This window comes from Myodes glareolus, chromosome 26, assembly GCF_982192425.1.
Source record: "Myodes glareolus chromosome 26, mMyoGla1.1, whole genome shotgun sequence".
In the NCBI taxonomy this organism is placed as follows: domain Eukaryota; kingdom Metazoa; phylum Chordata; class Mammalia; order Rodentia; family Cricetidae; genus Myodes; species Myodes glareolus.
The window spans coordinates 41,951,610-41,962,066 of NC_142051.1; the positions used below are offsets into that span (position 1 = coordinate 41,951,610).

General features: G+C 45.5%; 1 protein-coding gene across 3 annotated transcripts in view; it reads left to right on the forward strand.

Annotated features, from left to right (window-relative positions):
* Stab2 (stabilin 2) overlaps positions 1-10,457 on the forward strand; it is a 143,366-nt gene that overhangs the window by 5,193 nt on the left and 127,716 nt on the right. For all 3 annotated transcript variants that reach the window (XM_087902081.1, XM_087902082.1, XM_087902080.1), the window contains exons 3-5: positions 2,503-2,618; positions 8,118-8,203; positions 8,957-9,026. In XM_087902081.1, coding sequence (XP_087758207.1) covers positions 2,503-2,618; positions 8,118-8,203; positions 8,957-9,026 — 272 coding nt within the window. The remainder of the gene's footprint in view (positions 1-2,502; positions 2,619-8,117; positions 8,204-8,956; positions 9,027-10,457) is intronic.

Below are 10,457 nucleotides of genomic sequence, written 5' to 3' on the forward strand. Positions count from 1 at the left end.
CCATAATTCTTAATGTACTCAGCTAACCAACTTAGAAATTAGGCACTGTTCAATGAGTTAAGTTTTAATTTATGTGTTATATGCACATGTACATGTTTGTGGGTATTTATGTGTTTTGGGTGAGTGTGTGTGTGTGGTGTGTGTGTGTGTGTGTGTGTGTGTGTGTTAGTCATGTGTGAGGACAGAAGTTGACATTCATGTGTTCCTCAATCGCTGTCCATCTTGCATGTTGAGACAATGCCCCTCACAGAGGCTGGAGCTCACTGATTCAGCTGGGATAGCTGCCCAGAGAGCTCTAGGAAGCCTCTGGTCTCCAATTCCCCCAGCACTACGGTGCAGGGCACCACGGTGCCCAGCTTGTTACGTGGGTACAGGATACCCAGACTTAGTTCCTCATGTTTGTATGGGAGACACTTTACCCACTAGGCCATTTTCCGGCCTAAGGAGTTCATTTTTAATTCAAGAATGACCAATTACTGTTTTTAACACAAATGAAATGAAACCTTGGCATTGTTACACAACAATGTTTTACATTCACGTCTGCCTAGTGTGATCACATGATGCTATAAAAACAGAGTTAATCGATAGAGACAACAATGTCGACTTGGAACTGTGTGGGTACAGTTTGCAAAGATGGGGGATTGTGGGTTAGTGTTCTTGTCAAAGAGAAAGAGAGGATGCAGTGAGATGAATGGAAGTAATAGGTGTGCCTTCGAGGAGCTTGACATCATGGGATTGTGGGCGTCCTGACCTCTAAGTGCTGACATCATGGTGTGGCAGGTGTGCTGCCCTCTAAGTACTGACGTCATGGTGTGGCAGGTATCCTGATCTCTAAGTGCTGACATCATGGTGTGGCAGGTGTCCTGACCTCTAAGTGCTGACGTCATGGTGTGGCAGATGTGCTCACCTCTAAGTGCTGACGTCATGGTGTGGCAGGTGTGCTGACCTCTAAGTGCTGACATCATGGTGTGGCAGGTGTGCTGACCTCTAAGTGCTGACATCATAGTGTGGCAGGTGTCCTGACCTCTAAGTGCTGACATCAAGGTGTGGCAGGTGTGCTGACCTCTAAGTGCTGACATCATAGTGTGGCAGGTGTCCTGACCTCTAAGTTCTGACGTCATGGTGTGGCAGGTGTCCTGACCTCTAAGTGCTGACGTCATGGTGTGGCAGGTGTGCTCACCTCTAAGTGCTGATGTCATGGTGTGGCAGGTGTCCTGACCTCTAAGTGCTGACGTCATGGTGTGGCAGATGTGCTCACCTCTAAGTGCTGACGTCATGGTGTGGCAGGTGTGCTCACCTCTAAGTGCTGACGTCATGGTGTGGCAGGTGTGCTGTCCTCTAAGTACTGACATCATAGTGTGGCAGATGTCCTGACCTCTAAGTGCTGACATCATAGTGTGGCAGATGTCCTGACCTCTAAGTGCTGACGTCATGGTGTGGCAGGTGTGCTGCCCTCTAAGTGCTGACGTCATGGTGTGGCAGGTGTCCTGACCTCTAAGTGCTGATGTCATGGTGTGGCAGGTGTGCTGACCTCTACGTGCTGACGTCATGGTGTGGCAGGTGTGCTCACCTCTAAGTGCTGACGTCATGGTGTGGCAGATGTGCTCACCTCTAAGTGCTGACGTCATGGTGTGGCAAGTGTGCTCACCTCTAAGTGCTGACGTCATGGTGTGGCAGGTGTGCTCACCTCTAAGTGCTGACGTCATGGTGTGGCAGGTGTCCTGACCTCTAAGTGCTGATGTCATGGTGTGGCAGGTGTGCTGACCTCTACGTGCTGACGTCATGGTGTGGCAGGTGTCCTGACCTCTAAGTGCTGATGTCATGGTGTGGCAGGTGTCCTGACCTCTAAGTGCTGACGTCATGGTGTGGCAGGTGTGCTGACCTCTAAGTGCTGACGTCACGGTGTGGCAGGTGTCCTGACCTCTAAGTGCTGACATCATGGTGTGGCAGGTGTGCTGACCTCTAAGTGCTGATGTCACATGTTGCAGGTGTGCTCACCTCTAAGTGCTGACGTCACGTGTTACAGGTATGCTGACCTCTAAGCTCATTGAATTGTATGCATTAAAAAGGTTCAGCGTTTGTATGTTAACCATACCTCTATAAAGTGATTCCTTAAAACATCAAAAATTCAAAGTAAAATAAAACAAAAGAGCCAATTAGGTTTTGTTTTTGCTTGTTCTAGCATAAATGAATGACAGGCCAGTCTTCCATTCTAAAATGAGCAGCATCCATGAAAAATCTTGGTGTGCACACATGTATACAAGTGCATACATGTGGTGGGTGCATGTGTGTGTGGTAGTAATAATAGTAGCTGGGGTGCATACAACCAAGTGCTCTTCTTGACCCTTATCAGAAGAGTACAAAACATTCTTTGTAGCAAGCCATATAATTTTAACCTTGAACCTTGGTAGGCTCTTAATAGGAGAAGAGAGTCATGGCAAAGATGCTCTCACTCGGGGAATTCCTGGGTTAACTGATGCATATGCTTGCTAATTCTCCAAGGTATTCGATTGAGATCAGATCATACTCTCTGTCTGTCCCTGGATGCCGACACATATGTAGGAAGGACTACCTACAACCTCGATGTTGCCCAGGCCACTGGGGTCCACACTGCATGGGTAAGTGACGCAATCTTCGGATTTTGAAACTTGTTTCTCCAGTTTACAGAAATGTGACAGGGAGGAGGCCTGTGAAAGAAGAATGTGTGTATGATTTTCGAGACATGTAGAAAATCTCTCTTTCCCCATCAGCTTTTAGGCGGGAATCAGCTTGCTACAGTTAGTGAACTCTCTTCAAAACAATCCCTTGGAACCAAGCCTACTGGCATATTCCAATAGTTCCAGTACTCCAGAGACTGGGGCAAGAGAATCAGGATTTCAAGGCTGACCTGGGATGCAAGGCAAATTTTACACCAACCTAAGATATAGAGCAAGATCCTGTCTCCAAAGAGAAAAGGAGACAATGAAAGAACAAAAGAAAATAAAAATCTTTTGTAAGTCATAAAAAGATACAACTGGAAAAACATACATATATCATGCACACATGTATCATGGAGATCATATGTTTATGTGTAGATATAACACATATGTATGTATATGCATATATGAAAAGGCAATGTTTGAGGAAAAAACATTGGGAAGTTATGACACCAAACATAGTTTTTCTTAAGAAGCTTTATCACAACATCTCAAAGAATGTTGCTATTGTCTTTATCCATGATCAAAACCAGTCATGAAGCATTCTAAAATTTTACATCCAAAGATTTTATATATCAAAAACTATAGTGTTGACCTTAAAAGACCTAGTGTGAGAAACTGTGTATGGGGTTATAGGAAATCATATGCATACCATTGGGGTGTTTTGATTGGTTGGTTGATTGGTTGATTTCGTTCATCAGTTTGATACAAGCTCGAGATATCTGGAAAGAGTGGTTCTCAATTGAGAAAATGCCTTCCACAGATCAGCCTATTATAGGCAAATCTATGCGGAATTTCCTTGGTTGATAATTTAAATGAGAGGGCCCAGCCCGCTATGAATAGGTAATACTGGTTAGTACAGCAAAGCAGGCTGAGGATGCTAAGTGATACAACAGGCCCCAAAGGCTCCTATGCTTCCATCTTGTCCTCTTCCTAAAACAGACCTTGTTATGGGAAGAGGAGGGGAGAGGAACCTGGGGTGTCTCTGACTCCTCTCTTGTTTTTCCCATCTTCCCTAGTCAATGCCTGGAGTATGTTTCTTTCCCTAGAAAGACAAAGCTTTGGGATTTAGGCATCCCAGCCATTCTATGAGTTGCTCTATTCCAGCCTTACTCTGTGTTCTGATTTCATTTCTGTTCCCATGATGAAATACTCTAACAAAGAGCAACCGGGGGGAGAAAGGAATTTATTTTATCTTAAAATTCCAGATTATACCCATCATTGTGGGGAATTCAAGTCAGGGACTCGAATAGTTAATCAAATATGCAGTCAGGAGCAGGAAGAAGGAGCTCTGTGTGTGCTGGCTTGCTCGCTTGAGCTCAGCTTTATTCCCTCCGCCTCAGGCAGGATCCCCTGCCTACGGAATAGCATCACCCACAGGGTGTCAGCTCTTCCAACACTGATTAACTTGAGACCATCCCCCCAACAGACAAGTACAAAGGCCAAGCCAATGTGGACAGTCCCCCATTGATGCTCTATTCCCAGGAGAATCTAACTTGTGCCAAGTTGCAGTTGTACCAAGCATCAGACCCTCCTGTGGCTCTGTGTATTCCCAGATCGCTAACGTATTAGACTTGAGTGCTGAAGTCAGTTATATTTACGGTACTTCCCATGCTTCCAGAGTTCGGGGGTGGCTTTTGGTGTCAAACAGAACCGTGTATCCACTTCTCATCGCCTTCCTGATAGACTAGGAAGAGCGCTTATATTCGCTTTACCCTTCGGCCTCAGAAACACTAAAGCAATGCCATTATTGACCAGACATGGTGCAGACAAGAACAAGCCTTGTCTGAGATGGACCAGGAAAGTTAGTATACCATGTGCAATGGGAAGATGGCAGGCTACACATGGGCTACGCAAGAGCATATTTAAAATAAATAAAATGGTGCCGTCCTCTGAACCTTGTATCCACTGTAGGCATCCTCTACAGCACAAACTGCAAGCAGGACTCAGATCCTTAGCAATTGTCACGCTGTACCACGTGCTAGCAAACATGGCAGGGTTCAGGGTTCTCCCCCAGGATCAACAGTACTAAAAAAAAAAAAAAAAAAAAAATCTTCTGCGAATGCTCAGGCATTTCCTCTGAGAACAGGTCCATGGTCAGAGAGGTGAAACATGAAAATGGATGCCTATCATCAATTCTGTTGTTCACTAGTGAGGCCAAAAGGTTCTTCCCTTTATCTTCATGTCCCAAACATGCCAAGAGTCACAAAAGGCTTCCTTCCTTCCCTCAGTTCAGGAAGAAGATAATTCCTTTCCTTTACCGCCTGCTTTACCATGCCCACTTGTGACCATGGCAGGCCTGATTTTGGCTATCACTTTACACTTCTGCAAGGACAAGGCCAGTTCGGGGCTGCTGACTCAGGTCCGTCTCCCTAGTCTGAGGAAGTATGCTCCCATCCCCCCTATGACCTTGCGTTGGAGGCAGATGGGGTACCCGCTTCCTTCACGGTGTGACAACAAGCACATCCACATCCATCCGCAGCATCTCTGGCTCCCTGTGAGAAGTGCTTCTGTCATGTCTGGTTCTGGAGATAACTGATCAGTTCTGCAAGCTCAGAAAACACCAAGAGCAAAGTGGGGGGAAAAAAACCAAATTACCCATCATCTTCTAAAATAAGAATAAGGCATGCATTCACAGCGAGGGGGAAAATAGCTTCCTAACAGAGGAGACGCTTTTACTTCAATTCTATCTGATTCATCCTAATTAAAATTGCTGCCACTTTTTCAAACATGAATATAGAGAATCATATTTTTAACTAGGCAACTTAATCACATTTGAAAAAAAAACTTGCTCTGCATTCTTGTAATTTTATGCGCTTTTGTGATGGAGTGCTGTTATATAATTTTGACTTGGGTTCTTTATATTTGCGTTTGTTTATGTAATTTGAGGAGAAATACTGAACATGCGTACCGGATGATACTAATAAACTAATAACTGCAGAGGTTTTTTTTTTTAAAAAAAAAAAAAAGAATCTTGCTCTGTAGCACAGGCTATCCTAGCCCTCACTGTGTAGCCCAGGCTGGCCTTGAAGCCCAGGCAATCTTCGTGCCTCAACCTCCAGACTGGTCAGCTTACAGACATGCACCACCACATTTGGCACTGAGTAGCTAATATCCTACCTGACATGGAGTCCACCCTTTTTTAAAATTTAGTCATGAATGCAAATGTTTTGTACAACTCAAGTAACAGAATCTGAACGTGGGCAGAGGAGCCACACATATCAAAGCTTGGCTGTGATCCTAGCAGTCTACTTCAAAGAGAAACGGTCTCTTCAAGATTTGGTTAGTTGTATGTGTATGCGTGTTCAGCTGTTATATGTGTTGCACGGGTATGTGTGTTCGTCTGTTCAAATTTATGCACACCACATGCATGTAGGTGTCCACAGAGGCCAGAAGAGGTTGTTGGATCCCCCTGGAACTGGAGTTACAGGTGGTTGTGGGCCACCAGGTAAGGGTTCTGGGAACAGAGCCCAGGTCCTCTGCAGAAGCAGTAAACAATCGTAGCCGTGGAACCATCTCTGCAGCCCCCAAAGGAGAAAGGATTTCAGTTTTTCTGTCTCCAGCTCAGCGCTGCTATGCTCCATGAGACCAGTTTTTGTCCTGTTGCTTACACTCCCTAGTTCCCTTCCCACTCCATAGACCTTGCTAGGCGCCATATGCTTTACAAATACATAACAGATCTATGGGTCAAGAGCCATTCTCTTCTGCCGCTTTGTATAAGCACTGCGGGATAAATAATGCTGAGTTCACATGAGGAACTTAGCTGGCGTCCGTTTTCCAGGCAGACAGTTCCAGCTACAGCGATGTTTGGAATACCAGGACATGTCTTCAGCTACTGCTGCACAATGAGCTAAAGCCGCCTGGCCTCAACAACCCCTTAGGAGATAAGGCTCCAGGGAGGCCCCTGTCTCTTGCTGGGCAGGAAAGACATTATCTTATTTTAAGGCAAGATCCCAGCTGGCAGTTTGCTGACAGTTTACAATAAAAGCCTTGACCCAGAGGCCACCCCCCCAGCAGTGACCGAAGAGAACCGTGATAATGACCCAAAATTGTCTCAGCCACTTCAGCCCCACAAGACACCACGAATGTGCCCCTGAAGCGAATTCTCTGCCTGCTCTCTCAGGCAGGGTTGCTGAGAGCACCGATTTTGCTATCTGTGTTCTCAGTGGGGCCCCCAGGTGATGCAGAGTGGTTTCAGATGCTGGAAATAAATGCTCGCTTTTGCTTTAATAAGTAGTTCTCATGTGTCAGTGAAAGACCCCACATAGACTATCAAATGATGGCTTTCTCTACCCCATATTCCTGCTACCTTCTTTCCAAAGCTCCTTTCAGGATTGGCCAACTCATGAAAAGCTAGCATTTATTGACCACCTACTGTATGATGCTCATAGTCACTCATAGGTTAAGGCTTGCCTCTAGTCATGTATACCATAGTCCACAACCCTGTGTATCAGAGACGAGCAAGAGAGACAGACACAAACGTGTGAGGAATCAGTTGTATAAGGATCCCAGGAGAGGAGGTCATGACTTTGAAGATCCTGCCCCATGCCCTGCTGCCTGCCTAGTCACTTCCAAAAGGCCTCACCCCCTGACACCATCACAATGAAGTAAGGGATTTGACACCGATATTTGTGGGGGACACATTACCTAACAAGTTTTCAAACTAGTGAGCCATAAGCTGGATCAGGAGAAAGTTATTCCTACAGAGAAAAATGTCTCATTTCCTGCAGAGTGGTTGATGCTGGGGCTTTAGGAAAGCCCCTATGGGACAAACATTTCCACTGGACCTTCCTGCTCACCACAGCTGAAGGCAAACATCCGGAAGGCCAATGGCCTGAGCAATGGAAGACCACTTAGTAAAGACCGACCCTGACTGAGTCTCCTCTAGAAGTAAGCCTTGCTGGTTGGTCCTTTCTGTCCTAGATAAACCTTATTTTACTTCCTCCTGAAAACACAAAGATAAACCATTTCCAGCCAAGAAAGACACACTAAGCATGCAACAAGCATTATATGAATCGTGATCTGACAGATCTGGAGTTGAGGCATTGGGCTGGCAGGGGCTTGGCTCTGGTGAGGGTCATCTTAGCTGTATTGCAGTGTGGCAGGAACTCACATGGAGCAAAGAGATGGCATAGAGAGATCGGAAGCCAGGGGCCGGTCTCAGTTTTTAGAAGAACGAAATCTTGCTATGTGATTCACGATGACCTTGAACTCACTGTGTAGGTCCAGGGGGCTTCTAGCTTGGGATCAGACCAACAGGATCTTCAGTTGTTTTTTGTTTTGTTTTTTTTTTGTTTTTGTTTTTGTCCCCGGTAACTAACACACTAGTGGCATGTGCCTATAGGTACATGCCTTTGCAGCATGCCTTTATTTGCCCATTCTGGAATGAATGAAGGGATCTCATCTATTTGATGATTCCAGAATGCCCAGGAGGAGCAGGGTCACCGTGCAATGGCAGAGGCACTTGCGATGAAGGCATGGAAGGAACTGGAAGCTGCTCCTGCCGAGTAAGTTCAGAGAGATGCTCCACCACTGATGTGCTGCCTCTCGCTTCCTACCTTTAATCCACCTACATTACAGCCCCACACTACAAGTCACTGAGAGTAACAGTGTTAATAAATTGAATTTGCAATGTGAAACAAGACGGCCTCTCACCTTTATATCTGCCTGTAAACCCGAGGACTGATCCACGGAATAACCTCCTTTGAGGACAGATGAGGTCACATCTGTAGAACTATCTTATGAATCCGTCTATGGGTACAAAGTTGTCACATCTTGCTACTGTTAGCTGCTAGGCTACCCAGGGCCGACCACGGGCCTGTGACTTTTGAAGGATTTTTTTTTATCTAACACAATTGACTCCTGTAAATCTCAAACTGTGGGAGAATTGAACACAACCCCCTCTAAAGGGGATTGAGTTCATCTCCCTTCAGGACAGACCTGGAAGTGTTTTTGTGCCATCCTTGGGTAAGATGGTGAGGGGGCTGTCGGCACTTACCGCCTACTTATACATGTTTGGGCTGGCTGTTTTCTTCTCTAGGGCGCTAGACCTTTAGCAAAAGAAAATTTAGAAAACAAAAACAGAGCTGGGCATACACGAAGACTTCAAGTGACCTGAGGAAAGAAAGGCCCAGGGGAAAGACATATTAGAGAGGCAAATGCAGGCCAGACCATCCATGGGTTGTCCAGGGGCTTTCTGGTTAGCATAGGAGTTCCGCGGGGTGGCCTTGGGTCTGATGTCATCCACCTGTGTTTTGCAGGACGGCTTCCGCGGGACAGCCTGTGAAACCTGTGCGGCTGACAACGTGTTTGGGCCCAGCTGTTCGTCAGGTAGGTCTGATTTTTGTCCGTTTCATGCATTGTGAGGGTTTCCAGTCCCCAGGAATGGTTACTTCAGTTTTTAACAGGGGTTATTTCTGGCCTCCAGGGATGTGTGGATTTGTGCTGTTTTAAGAGACTGATTGTCTTAGCTTGCCGTTGCTGTAACAAAGAACACCCAAGTGGAGCATTAGCAGAGAGAAGGTTGGTGCAGCCCACAGCTTGGGAGGCAGAAAGTGTATATTACCACACTTTCAATGTGCAGTCTTGTGTTGATGGACAGCTAGGTTGGTTGCATGTCCTCGCTCTGAGAGTGGAGCTGTAATAAACATGGCTGAGCAAAAGTGTCTCTGGGGCAGGACACAGAGTCCGGGAATTCACCCAGGAGGGGGATAACAGGGTTGTATGGTACATCTCGTAAATCTTTTGCAAGAAAATCTATAAACACATAAATACTTCAGCCCCGTAAGTTCTTTGGCATGTCCCATAATATATTTTGCTGGCTGCGGAGAGAAGGCATCCTCATTCTGACCCATGGGCTTGTTGAAGACAAGACTCCATTGACTTTTTCTCTCTGGCAGCTTCTATAGTGTTGACCGCAGGGGACACAGCTGTTGTCAGCCTCATGAACAAATAAGTGTGAGAATGAATGGATGATTGAGTGACCCCAGTGACACTATCCTGACCAAGAAACACAGTTTCCAAAGGTTACAGGTGAAAGGATTGAAGCCCAGGCTTTAGACCCTGGCAGAGCTTTGGCTCCAGGTCTGCCAACTGCAGCAACTGGATAAATGTTCAGAATATATTAACCATGAATTTCTTACCTACAGAAACAATCTCACCATCGTTAGGGAGTAGTTCCTGAGACAGAGCATGCTAACTGTCAGCTGTCATTATGATTTTCATTATTATCATTCCTAATCTTAAGTGTCCCTTCACTCCTGGCTCCTCACGGCTTTTTGATAGGGGTACCAGCAAGAACAAGTTGAAATCATGTTTTATTTTTCTATGTGTTTTTAACATTCACATTGCTTTAAAGAAGAGCAACTAAAATATAAGTCACTGATTAGAAATGGCATGCCCATATCTCCTTCTATGTGGCTCCCTCCTTACCATAATCAACTAACATTTAATTTATAAAAACTAAAGAAATTATAAAAACTAAAGAGATGGGAGAGGAGGAAGCGAGCACCCAGAACCCCAGGAAAACTGAGGGGATGCTTGGGATGAAAAGTTAGAAAAGATGAGCCCGGGAACCTCCACAGCACTGGGCGTGGATTGCTGACAAACACAAACACATTGAAAATTCCAGACATTTCCTAGTGAAAGAGAATATGACTCATGTTTGGCCACTGAGGAAGCAAGGGGAAAAAGGATGAAGATGGTTTGGATGCTAACTACTTTTAATAAATGAAAATTCATTCCTGCTATTTATTTTTATTG